This window comes from Rhinichthys klamathensis, unplaced genomic scaffold (genome assembly GCF_029890125.1).
Source record: "Rhinichthys klamathensis goyatoka isolate OS25496 unplaced genomic scaffold, OSU_Roscu_1.1 h1tg000078l_1, whole genome shotgun sequence".
Lineage (NCBI taxonomy): Eukaryota > Metazoa > Chordata > Actinopteri > Cypriniformes > Leuciscidae > Rhinichthys > Rhinichthys klamathensis.
This window is the reverse complement of record NW_026606620.1, coordinates 520,175-545,378: the sequence shown is the minus strand read 5'-3', so window position 1 is coordinate 545,378 and position 25,204 is coordinate 520,175. Positions and strand designations below refer to the sequence as shown.

Sequence of the window (25,204 nt, the reverse complement as noted above, 5' to 3'; positions counted from 1 at the left end):
TACTGGCATTCAGAAACACAGATTATTCTTTTTTTAAAGTATGACCAACATAATAATTTCCACCGGAAATGTCATCTGAACAAGTAAGTAACATCCACTTTTGTTCTGGTTCTGACATTGCAGTATATCACGCTGATTAAATCTAAAAATCGCTTATCATATCACGCAAAACCGTGCAAATTATACTTTGTTCTCAAATTGTTAATGTTAACAACGTCAGCATTGCGTGACTACATGTAATGTCCGTCCGGGCGATATGTATTCTGGTTTTCGCATGGTTGCAGTCTCTTTTTTTCTGTAGCCACTCCGAAGTCCAAACGAAGTCTTTTGCATTTTACAACGGGTGAATCTCCAGTTGTCACTGGTGATTGTCGTTTGAACCTTTCTGGATCCGCCATCAAATTGATAAGTTTAATTATATCAAGTGCTGTGAGAAAAGGCTATACATCTCCACCTCCAGCATCCTCACACGCAACACAGCCTACTAGCCGAGACTCCTCCTTTATGTGTACAGATGTGACGTAATGACGCAAAGACATGCTCGAATCTCCCGCGGAAATCCACCAGTACCACTGGAATTAAAAACATTATTACAAGCTTACCGCTTTGAATCGAGCTAAGGCAAGCAGAGAGTTTTGAACACTGGCTGGTTATGTATTTTCTCAAATATGTATTTTGGATAATTTTTAACCCAAAAAAAGCTACGGACTGCAGCTTTAATAATTTATTCATTTAAATTTTTACAAAAATAATGCATTTCATTCAACAAGTGTGTATATTTGACAAATAAAACAAATACAAGTTTTATATATTCCCAAATAAGTACCGACCTCTAACATTTCCAACAACATACACACACTCTATCCATTCCTCTTCCTTTCTTTGCCACATTAACTCGCCATCTTCCCTCCAACACACAAACACAGTAGGACAGGACAAACCGCCGCATGAGGTGAGAGGTTGAGCTCCGCAGTGCAGGGAGGAAATCTATAAGGTGTATAAATATAGAGTCACAGGAAACAGCACCCCATTGATCTTCTCAATTACGGACAGTGATATTTAATCCACAGTCTCTGCTGCTTCATACACACAGATTAATATTGATCATTGCTCAGAGATCAACAGCCTCTAGCGGTCCTGCACTGCAGCAATATCATAACCTCTGTCTTATTGAAAAGTGGCACATCCTGGATGGATTTGCTCATGGGATATGAGCTGACGACTGAATATAGAGATTGGCAGTTTTATTACAGGGCAAAATCATTAATCATATGCACACACTGTATACATTTTAATGAGGAGGAAGTTTTATTTGGTTCACAGCAGCATGGGGTCTCACAGCAGTCTTGTAGCTGTGTGTGTGTGTGTGTGTGTGTAGAAGGGGGGTCTACTTCCCAATACTGTTATAAATCACCATCTCTCTCTCTCTCTCCCCATCTCTCCACTTAGACCCTCGGAATGATGTCATTCTGCAGAATATCAAGTATTACACACACACACACACCCAGGTCAGGACCAGGACTCTCAGAATACACCAGAAGCATGTGCACTTGTTAGCTTAAGGAGCTATTTCTACTTGATCTGTTCACTAAAAAAATACTTTTAAGTTATTTGTGCTTTCATTGTTTTTTCTTAAAGCCCTTAATGTTTATCAACATATTAGATCATTTTTGTCACACTTAAAATCATTTTGGAGATGCAAGCTACTCTAAAAATAACGTAATGTGCAGACTTGTCACTGGTGGTAACCTAATGTTGTCACATTGATTCAGTCATATATTTAAAGTTCACCCAAAAATTAACAAAGATATCTATATTTACTCAACCTCATGTTGCTCCAAACCTGTATGACTATTTCTTCAGTGAAAAACAAAGTTAGTTATTGTGTGGAATTTCATGGATTTTCAACTTTACAATTAATATGACCAGCAACGGAGGCCGTCGAGATAACATCTACAAAGAAAGTACCATAAAAGTGACTCATTTGACTTGCAGTGTTATATACTATTATAGTATATATTTTTTTGAATTAGCTTTTATTTGGACATTTTCAGGTTTTATTTCAAATTTAGTTTCTGTTTTTACCATTTTTATTTAGCTTTTTTATTTTTAGTCATTTTCATACTTTCGACCTAAAATTAAACTAGACAATATAATTTAGCTACCAAGGTCCGATATAGCTACCAAAATGTCTCAAGTAAGTTTTTCATCTAATATTTATATATTATTTTACTTCATCTTCATTTCAATAACTGAAAATGATTTTTATTAGTTTCAGCTTTAGTTAATAACAACACTTATGACTTGTGTGTCTTTTAAGTCTTTTAAAGCTATATGCTTTGGCCAATAAAAAGATAGTTGTTAAATTGTTATTAGCTAAAAAACTGCGTACATTAACATTTAATGTCATTTTTGAATGTATATGAATTAGATTTGAGAACGACAGTTTGTTCGTCACAAACTGTTTGTATGACTGGGAATGTAGAGCATGAATTGTATAGACCAGAATACAAATTTTGGGGTTAACTATACATTTAAATCATTTCATCAACTTGAATAAAAGCAGTTATTTGGATGTTACCATATAAAATATTTTTTTTTAGGTTGACCGACAAAACATTTCACACTCACAGTGTAGACCAGACCAGCTTCTGTCGGACCAACAGGATTGTACATACATACTACTCTCTCTCCTCTCTTGGTGAAGTACACTACACAGTGATGGATGTCCTGTTTGAGAGGTGTTGTGCTCCACTGACCTCAATATATCAGATACGTGTGAACACACACACACACATTCACACTCACATAGACACAGGGGTGACATCATCGATAAAGCCAAACAACGGAAGGCCAGCGCAGTAATAAGCTCTAACATGATTAAAAGTGAACGTGGCAGAGAGACATCTGGTGTGTATGTGCGGCTCTGATCTTGCATGTGTGCATCTCAAACCTAATTTTTCCATTCATGTCCCGTATGGAGGCAGTTTAATGAGGTTAGTGCAGATTCAAGGGCTGTTCTGTGGGAGCGAGAGAGAGATGATCCATTCCTCTCCATTAGCTCAGTGTGTGAACAGACTGCATACTGCTAAAATGAAGATGCAGAGCTCTGTGCTGCTTTAATCAAGGGCAGATTACATTTAATGTACTGTGTGTAATGTACAAGAGACCTAATGTACAGGTGACATCATCAGACAGATAAAAAATGGTACGTATACTATTGTCAACATAAAAATGTTCAAAACCCATTTAAGTTCCGTAATCAAATGTATTTCCGAGTAAAATAGTATATTATATGTGAGAAAAAGTAGACAGGGACTTGGTTTTATGCAACGGGAATAGATTGGACTGAAATATGGGTATGAATGATGTTCAAAGATAAATGGTTGGAAAGGAGAGCTTGTAAAATTAGATGGACTGGTGACGTCAGCCAAAAAGCAGATTTGTTTCAGGGGGTTAAGAAACTTGCTTTAAAAACTGACACTTTGTTTTTTTTGCAATATATTATATTTCAGTATGAAAAAAATAGAGGAATTTTCACCAGATTGCCTTAATAGCGCTACTTGGAAAGGTTTACGGTAATTGTTCCCACAATGATTAGGCTGATTCTGTTGCAGAACACATCTGATAAAAAAAAAAACGGACTGCTTTTTTTTGTGCAAACCATAATTTCTGATGACCGATATGGAAAAAAGTGTTCACAGCTGGGTATACTCTTAATTATAAGTACTCAAACCTCTTTAAGTAACTATAAAGTGAACACTTATTAAAAAGTTTGCATATGCCACATTCCTATTATTTTTGACCAATTCAATTTGACTAAAATAACGAAATATGACTAAAATAATGATTTTTGTTGTGATTATTCTAAAAAAATTAAAAATTTAAACAAAATAAAATATATTGCAATTTTACCATTGTACTGTAAAATAAAACTGTAATATTACAATACTAATATTTATGCCTTAATTCAGTTAGATTGCCAGCAAATGAATTAATGCACTGCTGGTTTATAGTACATGTATTTTTTAATCGCATCCTTCACTATCTGACTGTAGCATTAAGCCATTAGATTTTATTTCAATAAATTGTATTAGCTCTTTGATTTCATGTTGACTTTGTAATGATTTTCAACCAAAATAATTGGGGATGATTAAATGTAGATAAATGGCATGAACATGTACCTCTCAGTTATAAAAATTGCAACGTAGTCTTGCATAGACCCAAAAAGAAGCAAACTTGAAGCCGATGGTCAAAAGACTGCAAGTGCAAAACTCCAAACAAATTAGAATAGTTTTTTTCTTGAGCATATTTAATTTACTTGCTACCAAGTGTCTTAATTAATAACTTGATCTTCCTCAAAGTGCTCACTTTTGCAGCCTGGTACCTTAAAGGGGTTATATTATGCTTTTCCACTTTTCAACTTTAGTTGGTGTGTAATGTTGCTGTTTGAGCATAAAAAAGACCTGCAAGTTTACAAAGCTTATAGTCCACTCCAAAGAGAGATATTTTATTCAACAGAATCCACTTTACAAGAACTACAATGAACGGCTCATTTGGACTACAACGCAATTTTTCCGGATCTTATGAAGTCACAATGGTACTCATTTAAATAAATTTCGCCCGCGGAATAGCTACGCAGAAAAGGGACCAGGCCTGGCCGAGCTGCTTTAGAGAAGAGACGCTGTTTTTTCCAAAAAGTTGCCAAAAATCATTTGTTTGACCTTCCTAAGGCTGATGAACTTAGAGTGGTTAAAACTTATTTTAAACACTGTTCCTGAAAATTATAAACCCAATGTGTATCTGTGTGTGTGCTGCACATTTTATAACAGCTTGTTTTCTGTTGCTTTTATAAGCTCTCGCTTCTGTAAGGCTGTTCACTGCTATATTTAGGAAAATGAACCATGGTTTTGTGATCGATTACTCTTTGTACTACCTTAGTTTTCAGACAAATCACGCTGCCAATCACAACACACTGGGCCAGCTGACCAATCACAGCACATTTCGTATTTCGGAAGGAGGGGCTTCATCGAAATAGGTGTGTTCGAGCCAGTCTGGGAGAGAAATGCTGTAATAATACGTTTTTGGAACAATCAAGCATGAAAACATATTCTAGTACACCCCAAAAACAAAATCAAGACTTAGTAAAAGGAATAATAGGACCCCTTTAAAACAACTTTGTTTCCAGATAGACTGATACAAAACCAATCAGATAGTATCGGATAGTCAACCAATCAGAATCAGAGCTGGTGAGTTCTTGTTGTGTTCTGTGAAAGGACTGTTACAGTAGGCGGTCAGTGGGTGTGCTGTCTGAAGCTGAGACTAGCTTGACACCTTCTGAAAAATGACTAAGAACGTCTCCAAAGCAACACTGTAAACCCTAACGAAGGGCGTCCTTTACACTCACAAGAGACACTTTGAGGAAGTGCTATGTTGTAAAGTGGCTGACACACTTTTCTTGTAGAAATGTTTCAGTGAAGGATGGCATCTCTCAAGCACTGCACTAAAGCCGGTAAGACAGAAAAGAGGTTATAAAATAATAAACACAGGAGATAAAAGTAAATGCTCGCTCAACAGCTCCCTGTGGACTATATAACTGTTTCTCTCAGAAGAGTCTCAACAGACAGCGCTTAAGCCCACAGTGTCCAAACATCTGAGCAGGTAGAGCATGTTTTCACTGCTATCTTTTACAATGGACACTAGATTCTGCCAAAACAATTACTGTTACTACAGTAATTTATCTATTGAGTGAACTTGATTTTTTTGACAAATATACAGTCAAATCAAAAATTAAACTTTTAAATTATTATTTTTTTACTAGTGGGTGCAGGACATTTATGTAAGTGTTCATTTATAGTTCATTTATGTAAGTAAGGATAGCAAAATAAAGTAAACTGTGACATATTATACCCCAAAATTCTTCATACAGTGGACTACCAGTAAAAATTACACAAATTTGGGACCAAAAATTATTCAGACACTTTGACCTGACCATGTTTTGCTTAAGTGTTTTTCTTTAATTGCTAATGCGACCTTTTTACACCACAGACTGAACAAAAGTAAGCATTGCTTGGTAATTTGTTGACCTAAATTGGTATTATCTAATTGTGTACTTAAATTTAACAGCGGACAGCTGTTGAACCTAATTCATTTGTGAGACAGTCTATAACAAAAGGATGGCCAAAACCAGTGAAATATCAACTGATTTGATAACCCTGAGTTCTTGTCATATTTTATTACCATTTTCTAAATAAACTGTGATAATGTGAGAAATGTTGAAGGTGTCTGAATAAATGTTGGTAGAAAGAAAAAGATTAAGAACATGAAAGAAGAAACTGTTGTAATTTATACAATTATAAATTGATACAAAACGCTGTTGAATTTGCAAGATTTTCAAGCTAAAAGACCATGTTCAAATAATTAAAATTTCATGGGAATCTTTTCAACGCATGAAATCTTTTCATTGGCAGAATTTGCTTATCTCATCACCTTTGCCACTGCATTTTATAGGACAAATATGCAAAATGCTACTCAAGGCCAAGAAACTCTAGTCCTTTTAAAATGTGAAATACACCCAGCATCCTCCGTTGGACAGCAAAAAACTCTCCACTGTAAAGTGTTATGCAGCTGATCTTTAATGTCATAAGGCTAGAGAGAGGAAACGAAAGAATGGGAATGGGGAAAAATATTTTTTTAGATATCCTGAGAGGTTCCCTGCTACATTTGAATATAATGTCCTTATTCTGCAGGGACTGTCAGAGCGAATACAACAATCCCAATATGCAAATTTGCTAAGAACTACCACGTTCACTATGAAACGTTTGCAACATTACTATATTGTATTATGCACGATTCGGTTTAAACTTAAAGGAATAGTGTGGCAAGCAGGGCGGGGGCGAGAGCCGTGGGAACGGAGCGAGGCCGGTGGAGAGAGTGCTAATGAACGTGACCTGAGCGCCACACCGGTCTCGAGTGTCTCACAGAGGAGCTCAGGATGGATAAAAGGAGGAGGGACGACAGTGAAGGACAAGAGAGGACCAGGCCTGGGACATTTATGTTGTGGTTTTATTATGTTTATATGCAGCAGTTGTCCGTGAGGGATTGCCGCTTTATTTTCGTTTTGTTGTTTGTTTATTTTGGGAATTAAAGTATTGTGTTAAAGTCCCGCTGTGGTGAAAATCAAGTTTTTAAATGTTGTTTATATGTCTATGTGGTGTTTTTATTATGCTTTAAGACAAACCATGTGAAAATTTATAAGTCAACATCATTGCTGAGTATTTTCTCTTTAAAACTGCAGTGATCTAAACACGGTTTTAAAATCGCTGATTTCCTGATTATTTACTCACCTCAAGGCCATCCAAGAAGATGTACAGTATATAACTTTCTTTCCTCAGCCAAAGAGAAATTAAGGTTTTAGTGGAAAACATTCCAGAATTTTTCTCCATGTAATGCAAGTGAATGATGACCATTTTTAATGGTCCAAAATCCATATTTAGGCAGCTTCAACTACCTTTAAGAATAATTCCATTAAGAATAATTAATAAACAAAGCTAAAAAAAAATAAACACTAGTTTTAGACAAAAGATCATACGACATTTTATAGACACAGACAAAATGAACTTGTTTTAGATATTCTGATAAAAGTATTCAATTATTTTACCAGCTCTCCGATTATCCTAAGTGTCCCTTATCATTTATATGCCATTTCACTGCTACTTTGAACAATTCACTCACATTCACATGCTGCTACAGGCAGATGCTTTTATCAAAAGTGACTCAAAGCTCAAGCTATACATTTCTTTTTTCAGTTCATCCACGCATCAGACTCAAACACATGACCTTGAAGTTGCTAAGCGCCATGTGCTACTGTTTAAGCTACAGGAACGCTAGTCACACAACACAAATAAAAATGCCAGCCCAATACCAGCATGCATTTAAAACCACTATCTGCAGTCGTAATGAGATTCTGATGGTCGCAGAGCTGTACTGAACATCCCAGAGGATCTCAGACAGATAAGGCTATTGATCTAGACACAAATAGTACAGAGCAAGAGATATGGGTTGATGATGGAGCACAGTGCACGCAGATGCCACTTATGTGCACATGCAGTTCCCATAAGGAACGGATTTTCTCAGAATGAAAGCTTGCGTTGTTAGGCTGCATACACTGTGCTGGTGATAACATGATATGACAGCAGGATACTGAAACTAATAAAGTATTCATCAGAAGAGAGAGACGTGTGATGGTGAGTAATTGTCAGAGCCACTGTAAAAGTGAGTAAACAATAAATAAAATATTTTGACAAAGCAGAAGATATGAGCCTATTAAGTGATCATCTTCAGTCACAGGCTGTTTCTGTAAATTGATTTAGTTTGATGGCAAGATGGCTAAGGAGGAGCTGATAGGTGGGGTCGTATACCATTTTGTAACCATGGTAATCGAACAGATGGGTTAGTACAGGAACTGCATGCTGTGTGGGGCGTGTGGGTGTGTCACCATCTGAGACATTGTGTCATAAATCCATGAATTCTGCATTATCACATGCAGGTGAAATGCTAAGTGCTATTATTATTTATATTCGATTGTATAAGACAAACAGAGGCTAATTAGGTGTTAATGTTGTCCCAAAAAATGTATTCAGAGTATTACAGAAATTAATACTTTTATTCAGTAAGGATGCATTAAATTGATCAAAATTGACAGTAAAGATGTTTATAATGTTACAAAAGATTTCCATTTTAAATGCATACTGTTCTCTCTATTCTTTAAAGAATCATGAAAAAAATCTATCACGGTGTTACAAAAATATTAAGCAACTGTTGTCAACAATAAGAAATGTTTCTTGAGCAGCAAATCAGCATATAAGAATGATTTCTGAAGGATCATGTGACACTGAAGAAATGATGCTGAAAATTCAGCTTTACCATCACAGGAATAAATTACGTTTTAAAATGTATTACAATTAAAAAGTTATATTAAATTGTAATAATATTTTCAAATGTTACGGTTTTATTTTTTAATTCAAATAAATGCAGCCCTGGTGAGACTATAATGTGTATGTGTGTGTGTCTGTGTGTAGAATCACCCAAAAAATGTCCCATGATGTATTCAAATTATAAACGACAAATAAAATAATCCAGTTTACTGCTCAGATCGAGTGCAATGTCCTGGGGGGAAAAAACAGCTAAATATGTTCAGTTTTACTTTTTTTATTTATGAATTCTACAGTATTCTACAGTCCCATGATACATGCAAATCGTAAACAGCGAAAAAAGAGGCAGTTTTCTGTTCATACCGTGCGCATAATTTGCAGCATCCCCCGAGATCGACCGATAACTTTGATCATATTTTACCGTCTAGGTTTTTATGCTTCAAAGGAAAACGATGTGTGCAGTGATGTCACCGTGACATTGAATCATGTCTGAGTGTCTCAGAGAAATGCAGGAGATGAATGAAAATATGAAGTGTTTGCTGCTTTTATTGGAGAGCGAGAGGAAGGAGGCCTGGTTGGCAGGCATTTACCCTCAGATGTCTCCCTCAGAGTGAGAAAGAATGAGAATGACACAGCCACAGTGTTTACCATGGATTCATGCTTGTGTTTTATTGTGGTTTCTTGCCTCTTACAAATGTCAAGCATCTTAATTAACGTTCTGACTGAAATATTAATGCTCACTGCAGATACATCATTAATATTCATCCAAAAGCAGCCCAAAATCATGTTAATATTTCACGTGTTACCAAAGATTTAACATGATGTACTTGTGTAATGAATGTGCACTCTGGCTTTATAAAAACATACAGCCACTGAGGCAGTATAATGAATAAATTATACGAAGAAAATGCAATCATCTCTGCCTAAAAACAAGGAGCGATGAAGAGCCTTTAGGAATACTCAACACGTTCAGCTGTCTATATTTGGAATGGGGGTTATATGTAAACGGCACGCATGTGCGAATGTGTATGTGTGAATCATCTGACCGTCCTGGCAACATTTCTGAACGATGAGAAACTGAGAGAGAGAGCGAGAGAACTTCACAAGGACAAGGAGAACAGAAGATATATATTTATACTGTATAAACATCTCGATAATCGATAGATAGATAGAAATTTTAGAATATATAAATTCTATACTATTTTGTTAAAATAAATGAAATATATTTTATATGAAACACTAAAATCTAAAATCAATGCTACAAGTGAATTTAGGCATAACAACATTATAATGTGACGCATTAGATAACGGCAAAGGTCATTTAAATAAAAATACTCCAGGAAATTTTCATAGACAATTATTTATCTAATTTCATACAAATTAAAAAATGTATTATTATAAATAAAAAATTATATCATCGTCATAAAAAACTAATAGTAGCAATGATCAATAAGGTATATATTGTTAAGATTTTTCAGTTCAAACAGCAAACTTATTCTATGCCAGCATACAAAAATAGATATCCACAGTTATCCACAATTCTTCTTATTTTTTTTTTTTACTGTACATTACAGCATTTTAAATGACCTGTATGAATTTCTTTCTTCTGTTGAACACAAAAGAAGATATTTTGAAGAATGTAGTTACTCAAACAGTCGATGGACCCCATTGACTTCCATAGTATTTTTTTTTTCCTACTATGGAAGTCAATGGCTACCGTCAACTGTTTGAGTAACTACATTCTTCAAAATATCTTCTTTTGTGTTCAACAGAAGAAAGAAACTAATACAGGTTTGGTACAACTTGAGGGTGAGTAAATGACAACATTTTCATTTCTGGGTGAACTATCCCTTTAAGCTATTTGTGCATCTCATATCAGTAACAGCCCAAATTCCTATATCACTGCATCCCTGGATGGATCGTCTGAAGCAATTGTGGATTTGGATTTGATTCCAAGGTATTCTGAACTCCAGTGTCAGAGGTGATAGAAGCAGATAAAAGAAAATGAGAAATAGAAGATGAAAGCTTATTTGCAGAGCACTTTGCTCTCTCGTTCTCTCTCTCCCTGTCTATCTCCCGTGGCCTATCTCCATGGAGACAGACAGCTGTTACAGGTAGGGCAGAGGGGTGAGGCGAGTGACATGCGTTCTCCTTATCTTTCCAGAGGTGATCCTACACCAGTCTACGCCACACCCCCTCTCTCTTTCAGCTTCACAACCTTTCTTCACACCTTTCAAAAGCACAATAGACAAACTCAACGGTGTTGAAACAGGTGCACACAATCAATAATCATCATCCACCTGATTTCACACAATTCCCAGATAAAAAAAAAAGAGGCCAAACACCTTATTCAGCCAAACAGGTTGAGTGCGCACACATACACAAAGTCAGCGAAACAAAAATCAGCACTAATAAAAAGAAGCCCATCGTGCAGTAATAAGACCCCAGTGTTTGAAAAGCACACTCTGCAAATGTGCATCCGCTGAACTCCAGATTTCTCTCGAAGCAGAGGTAGTTGTACAAGACATACGGCGAGGGTTTGTTCCTAGATGCTGATGTCAGGGCACCTGTCAGAGGTTTTTCACTGCAATGTTAGTGTGGCGTGCTGCAATTCGGTCAGCGTTTGGTGGCGGTGCTGCAGAGTGCACGTGCTTCTGCTTTTGTGTGTGTGTAAGTAAAAAAGAAAAAAAAAAGAAAGACTGAGCAGCAGTCAAACCCATCAGGTCAAATGTGACAGCTAGTTCATAAAACTAAATCCCGAGGGTGTGTTTAAGTGTGTGCATTAGAGTTGGCTCAAAGAGCACCGTACTCACCATAAGCAGGCAGACGGCAGATTCGGGCATCAGTTGCACAGCCATGATGTCTATACTGCAAACAAGCGTTTAAGTAATGTTCAAGTAGCGTGCCGAAACCCTAAAGGCAATCGTCACGCTCTATAACACCACCAAAATTGTCCAGGCAATGTTTAGTTAACGCTCAAGAAATGTATTGTATACTCTTTCACAGGACACTGTACAATAGTTTCCCGTTCCCGTGGCCGTACGCTCCCTACTTCTCTCCTCAGCGTCTTCCCCTCCGTTCAGAAATCCCAAAGCACTGTTCAAGCTTCGTCCTTGATCCAAATGAAACGTCTCTTCTTTGATCTCCAACAGCCTGTTAGACTCCCTCCTCCCTGAGGACGGACACACACATGCACGCACTCGCACACACATACGGTCCGAGAGGAGGCAGAGACTGCCGTTTCAAATGACCAAGCAGCACTGCAGACACACATGCGCTCTCACGTTCACAAATCCGACTGATACAACCCAACACGGCAATGAGAGAGAGAGAGAGAGAGAGAGAGAGAGAGAGAGAGAGAGAGAGAGAGAGAGAGAGAGCGTGCCCACCCATCAATGAACACAGAAATCATATCAAGTACCATGAGGCCACTTAAGATACAAACACACACACCTTCCCTTTCTCTAAAAGGATTGATTTGTAAGTGCCAGTAGACAGTTATAGCATCACTTTGCCTAAATTAAAAGAAAAAAAATGAATAATGCAGAAGAAGAATGAGTGCTTGCTACTGTATTACTATTGTTTATACTTAATGTAAAGGATTTGAACAAACCATTAACCAGTGTTTAACCCAACACATTTCATTTGTGCTTTAAATCAGGGTATGGCAATTTCGGAGAAAAAAACAAAACAGATTTACATTAAAAGAGGGACCTGAGGCATATCTAGACTAGAATATCAAAGACTTTTGAGCCTTTAAGCAACCCCTTAGTAACCACCCAGAACAACCTAGCAACTACATAGCAATATGCAAAAAACTCATCAGATTATCTTAGCAACTGCATAGTAACACCCTGGCAACCACCTAAAACACCCTAGCATCATCTTTTCCACAGGAAAGCACCAGTAAGATACCACCCAGCAGCCACTCGCAGCAACTGCAAACCAACAAGCTTAAAAATCCATCAAAAAACCTACACTGTAAAAAAATATTGTTGGTTTAACTAACAAAGAGGAACCTGGTTGCCATGCAGGTCAAAATTTGTAGTTCAAATTAAAAAAATGTTGTTAGAAAGAGATTAGTTCAACAGAAACTCAAAATATTTTATTTTCTGAACAACATTAGTGAATATAAGTTGATTTGTCAAAAGAAAAAAGTTGTGATAAATCATGAAAATATTGTGCAATATTGTCTTGTGCAATATTGTACAGAGCAAATGCATAGAAACACCCTGGTAACAACCCACAGCACCATGGCGATAACTTTTAATCTATCTATCTATCTACCTATCTATCTATATATCTATCTCTCGCTATGCAAGCATCACATGTTCTTCAGAAACCGTAAAAATCTAGATCTAATCTGTGCTTTTGTTCTTGGTCCAATGAATGAATGAGAAGGAAAGAGGGATAGTGAGAGGAGCCTCAGGGGACCTAACATACTTTCCCCAAACATATGATTAGAAATAGCAACTCTCCCTCTCTTTTCCACACACATACACAATCCACAAGGTGAGAAGGCAGCACTTTTTAGAGTCTGCTTTTCCTTTTGGGATGTTGTCCCATGTGACACTACCTCAAAAGGGTTAAAAGCACTATCCCTTTGAAAGGATTTGCTTTGTGTAGTTTTACAGAAGCTCACACACCTGGGTCTCCCTCTTTCTCTCTCTCTCTCCACACGCATTTTTTTCCTTGGCTGGTTCTTCCAACCCACACAGGACTAATTATCCCTCCAGAGCAGCAGTGGACTAACAAAGATAAATGAAGCCACACTCGCTGTCTGACTGACTGACTCGAGACATCAAGGTGGGGGTGTTCGGGTGTGGCAGAGGGTCTGTGTTGCCAGGACAGAATGAAAACCCATGTACATTTTGTTTTTGGTAATAACTCTGCCAAAACAGTGCATGCTGAGGTTTAATTCATATGACAGCAGTGATGTGGTCAAGATACACTTTGGTCTTTTTTGCTTCAGTTATGTGAGGAATAAAATTTTCCTTGTTCTTTTGAAATAAAAGCATTCAATGCACTACCTAGTTCCAGTCTAGTCCAAAAAGATCAAATGCTAAGCTAAGCTATCTACTGCATGTCTCCTTATTTTTTTACACTCTATGCTAATCTATCTTACTATCTTATCTTTTTGGGCAATAAGCACGATATTTGAAGAGTTTGTGCAGTCCATCCTGTATTGTCTATCTTTTAAAAAGCATACCAAAAAGATTACTTAACACTACTGTCAGTCAGTAAGATTTTGAAATTTGATTTGTTTTTGAAAGAAGTCTCTTATGTTCACCAAGGCTGCATTTATTTACAGAAGTTATAAGCAAATATATATATTTTTTAAGTCTCCTGATCACTAGGTGGCACTGTGCCAAAACTGAGCAGGTACCCTGAGGTCATGGTTGTCATAACACACACCAAGTTTGGTCTGAATACGCTAAAGTGTTGCAGAGATACAGCCTAACGTTCACTTTGGCATTCTCTTTGTAGAATTCGTTTGAGTTCTTTGAGAACGGTTTGACTAATCAACTTGAATTCCATGTTTTTTGTCGGCATTGTCTGAAGATGATCTGGTTCGATTTAGGAGAAGGTCTAGGAGGCGTTCGAAAAAGTAGTTTTTCAAGGAAAATTCAAAATGGCAAAAAAAAATTTATGACGAAAATGACGTCATGCAAATCGAATCGTCTTGAGCCAAGGAATCTGAGAAAAAAAGTTGTTTCAAGCCCATACAGTTCAAAAGTTATTAGCATAAACATGAGTGCAAATTTGGACGGTTGGCGGTGCTACCGGGATTGAGTTAGAGACTCCAAAATTGTCCAGAAATGTTCAGACTGTCCTCTATCTGTGTGCCAAATTCTACTACTTTTAGTTTTATGGGCTGCCATAGACTCAAGAGAGAAAGAGGAGGAAGAAAAAGAAGAAGAATTAGAAGACGACAACTAACGATTGCAAAAGGCCTACATTGCTTGGCCCCTAAATAACTGTATTTTTATTTTAAATGTAATTTATCCCTGTGATGGCAAAGCTGAATTTTCAGCAGCATTACTCCAGTCCAGTGTAACATGTCACTCTTGTTAGGCCCTTACTGGGGACTTACAGTGTGTAGTTCAGGTATGTTGAAGACCTCTGGGAATGTTCTGTCCCTTTGCCTTCATCTCTCCTCTCTGTGGGGGTTTTAAATGTCAGATGAAGAAAAGATCAAAAATCCCAACCAGAAGAGGGCAGAGGCCAGTCTTGATACGCTTGAAGTCAAATCCTGCTGCCGTTTTAAACTGTCTGGAAAATAAACAAGATGTGTCACATACATGAGTGGAAAAGGTCTCATTTACATAAACGATTCAGCTTATATAAACGAGTTTTGGCATCTGATTTTATTGTTAAGACTATAGCTAAACTCACGATAGATGTATAGGCTACCTGAATGATACCTCTCAGATTGTACTATTACTTTTTTAAAATGATTTTGGATGAGTTTTTTGCAGACAAAAATGTAGCTGTGTTTTGGGCAACACATTTTGGGCAAAAACAAAAAAAATCATATCTGTGAAAAGTAATAAAGCAAAATGCATGTCAGCTGCTGGTAAAATAATTTTTATATGCAAAACATCTTCAGTGATGATATAGAAGACTTGCAAACAGTCTCACCGCACCAAGCAAATAAATAACTTAAAGTCCCACTCCGATCATATTTTGAGCTATTTTTAAACATTCCCAGTGGTCTTTAAATTATGATTATGCCATTTTTAGCCAATCTCACAAAACCTGTGCCGTTCTCTTACGAGAGTATCTCTCGTACTGCGTAATAGCTTACGCTAGGGGAAAACCTCTTTTCCACGAGATATTGAAGCCAAAAATTATCCTTAATTTTTTATTAATGTAAAACGCTTTGCAGCAGCAAGCAGACACAGGCGAGACAGCTCGCGCGCCTATTGGTTGCTCTTGCGGCAAATGCAGCAGCCTATCGAGAGACTTTGCGTGACGTAATGACCAATGGGGGCAACCCGCGCCCATATCGTCACGTCCCGCCAGAAAGGGCGTGGTCTTGCCCTATAAATATGCTCGTTAGGCTGATACAAGCTGATTTTCATCTCTTCAGCGAAGCACACGCATCGCTGGATCCGGAGTGAGAAGCCGCGCCGTCGAAGCAAGCTTTTCAGCGGGACGAGCTTCTGGAGTCGCTGGCCTCGCCGCCTTCAACTGCCGTACCTGCTGCGCTTTCCGGCGTGCTATATCCTTTTATATACCTCTGTATTTAACTCTGCTGAGAAGTGTTAGCTCGCTTACTTGACGCGACTTTCACTTCTCGTCACAAAAGAGCTGCGTCTTTTTAAAGATGCCTTACTGTGGCTCGTGCCGCGCCCCACTCAGCAACGGAGACCGCCATGTCATCTGTGTGTCCTGCCTGGGTGAGGATCACGCGGCCATCGCGCTCGCTGACGGCGGATGCCCTCATTGCGAGCTTTTGCCTATGCTGACTCTGAGGACTCGCCTGGCATCATTCTCCGAGCCTTCACCGCAGCCCGCCGTGGTGCCGCGCCGCAAGAAGCGCCGCACCCAGCGTGCTCCCGAGCTCTCTCCAGCCGGCCAAAGCTCGCCGGTTCGCCCGCCAGCTTCGCCGGCTTCGCTCGAGTCGCTCACCGACGGACAACGGCCTGCCGCCTGCCGCCGCGTCCGTCCACGAGTTCGACGAACCCACCGAGGCGTGTTCTCTGTTGGCATCCGATAGCGAGGATTGGGCGAGCTCCGTGGACCTCCCCTCCGCTAGCGTTTCCCGCCAAACTACTGGTAAGAGAACCGGCATTGAGACTGAGCTGATGCGTCTGCTCTCTCAGGCCGTAGAAAGCATCGGCCTCGATTGGGAGGCGCCCGCGCAACCGCCGCGCAACAGACTGGACGGACGCTTTCTCGGGAAAGACGAAGCTCCGTCGAAGTCAAGGCCCGCCCCCTTCCTCCCTGAACTACACGAGGAAGTGACTAAGTCGTGGAACGCCCCCTTCTCCGCCAGGCTGCGTACCTCTGCCTCGGCTGCTTTCTCCACGGTGGATGGTGCGAAGGACAGAGGATACCTCTCCGTTCCCCCTGTGGAGCCAGCTCACACGACGCTCCCCTCTAAAGCCTGCCGAGTGACGTCAGCTTTGCACGGACGCGCTTACACCGCCGCCGGGCAAGCAGTTTCAGCGCTGCACACTATGGCGATTCTGCAGATCTTCCAGGCCGACCTTCTCCTTAAAATGGACGAGGAAGGACCCGAAGCGATCTGCGTGGCGGACCTGACAAGCGCTACAGACCTCGCTCTTCGCGCTGCTAAAGCCGCTGCACAGGCCATAGGGCGGAATATGGCCTCTCTCACCGTGGCTGAGAGACACTTATGGTTGACGCTGTCCGAGATGACGGAAGCCGAGCGCTCTGTGTTCTTTGACGCGCCCATTTCACCAGCGGCCCTCTTCGGATCTGCCGTCAAAGATTTCGCGGACAGATTCATGGAGGTGCAGAAGACTTCACAGGCTATGAAGCACTTCCTTCCGAAGCGCTCGAGCTCCGCTGCAGGCCGCTCTAAACAGCCGTCTGCTCGCAGCTCTCAGCCGCAACCTGCACCACCCGCCGCCGCCGCTTCACAGCGCCGCCACGCCCGAGACCAAAGACCGCGCTCTCGCTCTGCTGGACGCCGCCCCCCTCAGCGCGGGCCCCGGCCGAGGATCGAGATCAAGCCCGAGGCCTCAAAGCCTTCCTAGCCACTCTAGGAAAGCGACGGTGTTCAGATCCCGCTGTGGCCGGTTCTCCACCAAAACTTCTCGCTCGGTCAGTTCCAAGCATCGTGACTGTCCCAGTGTATTTCGCAGTGAGCCAGCCGGTGTCTCAGCCCGTTTGCCTGCGCACAAAAGCCGTTTTTACGGCTACCCAGATAAATCCAATAAAGAGTGCATTTTCTGGTGTTCCGGCCACGGCCGATGGTGTTATGAGTGTTATAAGAATGCCCACGCCCCAGTGCCCATTCCCACACCCAGACACAGCCCGCCACGGTGCAGGGCTAGCACAAATAAAATCGACTCAGGTCGATTGTGCACACAATGTAGTGAACGCGCCCATAACACAATGCCCGCTTACACTACACGCTGCGTGTCCCTTGGTTTCTGCAAAAACGAAACCAACACACATTCAGTCGGCCCTAACCGACAGTGTTTCCAGTGTAATAAATGTGCCCGCTGTCCCGCGCCCACATTTTCACACAAACACGCCGAATCCTACGGGATCTGCCCCGCTCACTTTCTCTGCACAATCTGCCATAGAGAAGCTGAGCGCGGCCAGGCCGCCCGCTGTAATCAGCGTGCCCCCCGCCTCGAACGCTGTAAACACGGTGTTGTGTTCCCAGTATACCAGGGCTCTCGAGCTGCCGTTTTGCCGCGGCCAGAGCCCGGATTTCATTCTACCTCTAGCTATTCACGCAGATGCGTGGTCAAAGCTTCCCGGGGTATCAGAATGGGTGCTGAACACTATAAAGAGAGGCTACTCGCTACAATTCGCTCGACGCCCTCGCCGTTATACGGCGCGTGTCGAAACTACGGTGAAAAACGAAGTGTCTCATCTACTTCGTGCCGAGATAGCGAAACTACTGAGCAAAAGGGCTAAAGAAACTTTATCTCAGGCTCAGAGCGAAGGGGGCCTATACAGCAGATATTTTCTGGTACCGAAAAAAGATGGGGGTCTCAGACCCATTTTAGATCTGCGACAGCTGAACAGAGCGCTTGTGAAACGCCAGTTCAGAATGCTTACGACCAGGAAAATCCTCGCGCAAGTGCGCCACGGGGACTGGTTTATGTCAATAGATCTGAAAGCCTATTTCCAAATACAAATAGCGTCCCATCACAGGCGATTCTTGAGATTCGCTGTCGAGGGCCAGGCGTATCAATACACAGTCCTGCCGTTCGGCCTGTCCCTAGCACCCCGTACATTTACGAAGTGCATGGAAGCGGCGCTCGCACCCCTGAGACTTCAGGGCATGCGAGTCCTGAACTACTTGGACGATTGGCTGATTCTAGCTCGATCACGATCGGAGCTCATAAAACACAGGGCCGCATTACTCGAGCACCTCGAGGAGCTGGGCCTCACAGTCAATTGGGCGAAAAGCTCACTGTCTCCCAGTCAGAAAATTTCCTTTCTGGGAACAGTGTTAGACTCGCTATCCATGACGGCACGCCTGTCACCGGAGCGCGGACTAAATATTCAGCGCGTCGCGAAATCCTTCCGCCACGGCTCGATAGTTCCGCTCAGAAGGTTTCAGAAAATGCTGGGGCTAATGGCCTCGGCAGCCTCTGTACTCCAGTTGGGCTTGCTTCGCATGCGCCCACTGCAGATGTGGTTGAAAGCGCGGGTTCCTCCCAGGGCATGGACAGCGGGTCTGTTTCGCCTCAAGGTCGACCTACAGTGCGTTTCAGCTCTGAAACCTTGGAAAATAACCGACTGGTATCAGTCAGGTGTAAGCCTGGGGACCGCTTCGAGTGTGAAGGTGGTTTCTACGGACGCCTCCACCTCGGGGTGGGGAGCGCTGCTCGAGGGCAGACCGCTAGCTGGCCTGTGGTCAGAACGGGAAAAGCTCCTTCACATAAACTGCTTGGAGATGATAGTCGACAAAGCGCTACGGCGCTTTTGTCCCCAGGTGACAGGCCACCATGTCTTGGTCCGGTCGGACAACATGTCAGTGGTGGCATACATAAATCGCCAGGGCGGCGTCAGGTCACGAAACCTTCACAGGCTGACGGAACGCCTCCTGGTCTGGGCTCAGCGCAACCTGCTCTCACTAAGAGCAGCGCACGTGCCTGGTCACCTGAATGTGGGACCAGACAGACTGTCCAGGAACAATGTTCCAGCAGGGGAGTGGTTGCTGCACCCGCAGACGGTCCAGCTGCTGTGGAGAACGTTCGGCAGAGCACAAGTGGACCTATTCGCGTCCCACGAAAACGCTCATTGCCCGAGGTTTTTCTCGAAAAGCAAGGACGCACTGGCTCATGTTTGGCCCCGCTGTCCCCTATATGCTTTTCCTCCTGTCTCGCTCCTTCCTCAAGTGTTGGAACGAATCAGGGGAAACGGATGCCCAGTGCTGCTCGTAGCTCCGCTCTGGACAAACCAGACGTGGTTTCCTGCCCTGATGCAGCTGACCAGCACTGCCCCATGGCCTGTACCATTGAGGAGAGACCTCCTCTCTCAGGCGGGGGGCTTGATTTGGCATCCTCGCCCGGAGCTGTGGTCCCTGCACGCGTGGGCCATCAACGGGTACCCGCTAGCCTCCCAGAAGAAGTGTTAAACACGATCGCGCAGGCTAGAGCTCCGTCTACCAGGCGGCTCTACTCCTCGAAATGGTCTGTTTTCTCTGCATGGTGCCAAGCCCAGAGCTTTTCACCTGTGGATTGCGGGGTTTCGGAAGTGCTTTCCTTCCTTCAAGAGCTACTGGATAAGGGCAGGACCCCATCCACGCTCAAAGTATATGTGGCGGCCATAGCAACGTTTGCAAAACCGGTGTCTGGCCAGTCACTGGGGAAAAACGACTTAGTCGTGCGTTTCCTTAGGGGAGCTCGGAGGCTAAACCCTCCCAGGCCCCCTTCAGTCCCGACGTGGGACCTTTCCACGGTCCTGGAGGCCATGAAAGGCGCCCCGTTCGAGCCAATCCAGCTGGTGGACATGAAACACCTGTCGTTCAAAATAGTGTTTCTCACGGCTCTCGCTTCAGTGAAGCGCATAGGGGACTTGCAAGCGCTTTCAGTAAGCGCGTCATGTATGGAGTTTGGGCCTAATGACTCGAAGGTCATCCTCAAACCTAAGCACGGGTATGTGCCGAAATCCCTCAATACACCGTTTAGGGCCCAGGTAATTTCCCTGTCTGCCCTTCCGGTTCTCGATGAGGAGGAGGACGCGAGTCTCCTTTGCCCCGTCAGGGCACTGAGAGCTTATGTGTCGCGCTCGTCTGTTTTCAGACAGACTGAGCAGCTTTTCGTTTTGTTTGGCGGACGTTCCAAGGGACTTGCCGCCTCGAAACAGAGCCTATCCAGATGGATAGTGGATGCCATTGCGCTAGCTTACACTGCAAAGGGCCTGCAGTGCCCGTTGGGTGTCAGAGCGCACTCCACGAGAGGCGTGGCCTCTTCGTGGGCATGGTCTAGCGGGGTTACCCTGCAGGATATCTGTACGGCCGCGGGCTGGGCCTCGCCGTCTACATTTATAAAATACTATAACCTGGAGGTACCTGCCTTACAAGCTAAGCTTTTGGCGGTCTAGAATTCAGTGCTATTTGCCCCGCTGTGCGGCCCAAATGCTGAGTCTACTACAGCTCCATGAGTATTGACACATGTATGACCATCCAGTTCAGGCTGAAAACTTTCACCCTGGCTGCGCGTTTAATTGTCATATAATAACCCTGTTGGGTGTTATTTTAATGATGCTTCCAGCCTCTCTTCCTTCACTCTATGTGAGTTCATGGTGATTATGCACTAAATGGGCCCTGGGCGTTGCCTCTGGGACTTTGGTGTTGGATCCCTGTACGCACGGCGTGTTGCATTGTGTTCCCCTAGCGTAAGCTATTACGCAGTACGAGAGATACTCTCGCAAGAGAACGTACTCGGTTACTAACGTAACCTCGGTTCTCTCTAGAGAGGGAACGAGTACTGCGTATCTTGCTGTGCTTGGAATACGCTCTGGTTCGCTTCGGCGATGAAAACCAGCTTGTATCAGCCTAACGAGCATATTTATAGGGCAAGACCACGCCCTTTCTGGCGGGACGTGACGATATGGGCGCGGGTTGCCCCCATTGGTCATTACGTCACGCAGAGTCTCTCGATAGGCTGCTGCATTTGCCGCAAGAGCAACCAATAGGCGCGCGAGCTGTCTCGCCTGTGTCTGCTTGCTGCTGCAAAGCGTTTTACATTAATAAAAAATGAAGGATAATTTTTGGCTTCAATATCTCGTGGAAAATGTGCAGGGATGCAGGAAGTATGGCAGGGTGACGCATCGTCTCGTTCCCTTTCTCAGGGAACTATGGTTACAGTAGTAACCTGAGACGTTCCCTTTCGAGGGAACTCGCGATGCGTCATCAACGCTTTGGGAACGAGAATACCCAAAACGCCAGAATTCCAAGTACCTGAGTGTCAGTCTGTTGGAACTAAGAACTAAGCACCTGAGAACCTGGGGCAGCATCCAGGTCCAAACTGTAAAACCTGACGAATGTGAGCGGTGAGGACCAGCCTGCCGCATCACAAACGTCTTGGAGAGAAACCCCAAATAACAAGGCTTTAGAGGCCGCCATACCCCTCGTAGAGTGAGCTCTGACCACCAAGGGACACGGATGGTCAGAGTACTCGTATGCAAGTGAAATAGCCTCGACTATCCACTTACTAACCGTCTGTTTAGAAGCAGGAAGACCCTTCTTAGGTGATCCAAAGCAAATAAATAACTGGTCGGACTTCCTCATTGAAGATGTCCGATGAACATAAGTATCCAGTGCTCGCACTGGACACAAGAGGTTCAGCCTTTCCTGGTCCGCAGATGTAAAAGGAGGAGGACAGAAAGCCTGCAGCACAATAGGCCTCGGAATCAAGGTCGGCACCTTAGGGATGTATCCCTGTTTCGAATATAAGAATGCCTTGACCATCCCCGGTGCAAACTCAAGGCAGGTGGGGGAAACCGAAAGGGCCTGAAGGTCTCCAACTCTCTTAAGGGAAGAAATAGCTAGCAGAAAGATAGTCTTGAGGGTAAGAAATTTCTCTGAAACCGAATATAAGGGCACGAACGGAGCCCTAGACAGGCCTTCTAGTACTATAGCAAGATCCCAAGCTGGCACCTTAGTGCGAGTTGCAGGCCTCAGCCTCAATGTGCCACGAAGGAAACGTGTAATCAGGGGGTCTCGACCCAACGATGTACCCCCCACCAGGGCGTGGTAAGCCGCAATGGCCGCCACGTAAACCTTGAGCGTGGAAGGACATAGACCTGACGTAAAGCGCTCCTGCAGGAACTCGAGTACTGTGTTCACAGAACAGTTAACTGGATCCCACTGATGTCGGTGACACCATACAGAAAAAACTCTCCATTTAAGCGCATAAAGTTTCCTAGTAGCTGGAGCTCTGGAGCTTAGGATGGTCTCAGCAGCCTCAGCTGAGAGACCACTCTCTATGAGTTGGGCCCCCTCAGAGGCCAAACCCACAGGTTCCAAATATCTGGTCGAGGGTGAAATATTGTGCCCCCGGCCTGAGACAGAAGGTCTCTCCTGATCGGGATCTCCAAGGGAGGACCGTCTAAGAGATGGATCAGGTCCGCAAACCAGATCCGACTCGGCCAGCGTGGTGCTACAAGCAGTAGGCTTATTCCGTACTGGCGGACTCGTTCCAGAACTCCTGGGAGCAGAGCAACAGGGGGAAATGCGTACAGACGTAGCCTCGGCCACGTCTGCACCCCAGGGGGGCTGGGTGAGTAAGGGAGAACCAAAGTGGACAGTGCGTCGTATGCTGAGACGCAAACAGATCCACCTCTGCTTGGCCGTAAAACTCCCAAATTTTCTCCACCGCCTCGGGGTGGAGTCTCCAGTCCCCTGGCCTCAGCTCCTGCCTCGACAGGATGTCTGCCCCCATATTCTGGTCCCCAGGAATATACACTGCCCTCAGGGAGAGTACCTTCCCCAGAGACCACAGGAGGATCTGGTGCGCCAGTTTGCAAAGCGGACGCGACCGCAGACCCCCCTGACGGTTCAGATAAGAGACCACTGATGTGTTGTCTGTTCGTACAAGCACATGATGGCCCCTCAGGTCTGGGAGAAACTGTCTCAACGCATTGAAGACAGCCATCATCTCCAGGCAATTGATGTGCCACGAAAGATGATGACTTTTCCACAGACCCTGAACCGAGCGGCCTTCCATTACCGCTCCCCAGCCGGTGAGGGAAGCATCTGTCGAGATCGTAACACGATGGCAAAGAGCTCCCAATACCGGACCCTGGGTTAAGAACCAATGTTTCCTCCATATAATTAAGGCACGAAGGCACCGCCGCGTGACCTTGATCATACGAAGTGGGTTTCCCCTCGGGGAGAACCCTCTGGTCCTTAGCCACCACTGTAAAGGTCTCATGTACAGCAGGCCAAAAGGTATCACGTTGGACGCTGCCGCCAAGAGACCCAACAGTCTCTCGAACTGTTTCACAGTGCGTGACTGGCCTAGCTTTAGCTCTTTGGTGGCTGACAGGATAGCAGCTACACGAACGGGCGATAGAGTGGTCCGCATCGTCACTGAATCCCATACCACACCAAGGAAAGTGGTTCTCTGTACTGGAGAAAGAACACTCTTCTTGGCATTGAGCCTCAACCCCAACATCTGCATATGAGCGAGAACGACACCTCGGTGCCGAACCGCCAACTGCTCTGATTCCGCCAGAATCAGCCAGTCTTCGATGTAGTTCAGAATACGTATGCCCTGAAGCCTGAGAGGGGCTAGAGCTGCATCCACGCATTTCGTGAACGTGCGGGGTGAAAAAAGCTAGACCGAAAGGAAGAACCCGATATTGGTATTCTTTGCCCCCGAAAGAAAACCTTAGGAACTTCCTGTGCTGAGGGAGGATGGAAATATGGAAGTAAGCGTCCTTCAGATCTATCGTGACAAACCAGTCCTCGGATCTGATTTGAGTCACGATCTGTTTGAGTGTCAGCATCTTGAACTTGAGTTTCTGTACTGAACGATTCAACAGACGAAGATCTAAAATGGGACGCAACCCCCCATCCTTTTTTGGAACAATGAAATAACGGCTGTAAAAACCCGACTCTCTGTCGGGTGAGTACACCTGTTCTATAGCTTCCTTTGCTAACAGGGCCTTTACCTCTTGCTCCATTACCAGAGCCTGCTCGGGATGCACCACTGTGGGCAGCACCCCGTTGTAACGAGGAGGACGAGAACCAAACTGGATTCTGTATCCTTTCTCTACAATCTGCAGGACCCAATGAGAAATATTCGGCAGAAGCTTCCACGCTGCCAGAAAATTTACTAAGGGAACCAGCCTCTCGAGGCTGGTCTCTGGTGTTATCGAGACAGCCAATTCCGGAGCCTGAAACATAATGGCAGGAACTACCTGAACTGGCCGCTCTAAAGCCCCCCTCAGAGGGCGCGAAACCGATGCTGTGCCGCAGCATAGCATCAGCGACTCGCTGGAGACCGCTGCGCCCTGAAGCACCGAGGGTGGCAGGGTTGGCAGAACGGGCTCGTGAGGACCCCGAAATGGAACGGGCACCGTATAATGAGGTGTACACCGCT

General features: G+C 43.7%; 1 protein-coding gene across 1 annotated transcript in view; it reads right to left on the bottom strand.

Annotated features, from left to right (window-relative positions):
* frmd4a (FERM domain containing 4A) overlaps positions 1–12,191 on the bottom strand; it is a 177,036-nt gene extending 164,845 nt beyond the window's left edge. Inside the window, exon 1 of the mRNA XM_056251180.1 lies at positions 11,747–12,191. Within this exon, the coding sequence (XP_056107155.1) occupies positions 11,747–11,791 (45 nt within the window). The 5' untranslated portion in view covers positions 11,792–12,191. The remainder of the gene's footprint in view (positions 1–11,746) is intronic.
* Between the last annotated feature and the right edge of the window lie 13,013 nt (positions 12,192–25,204).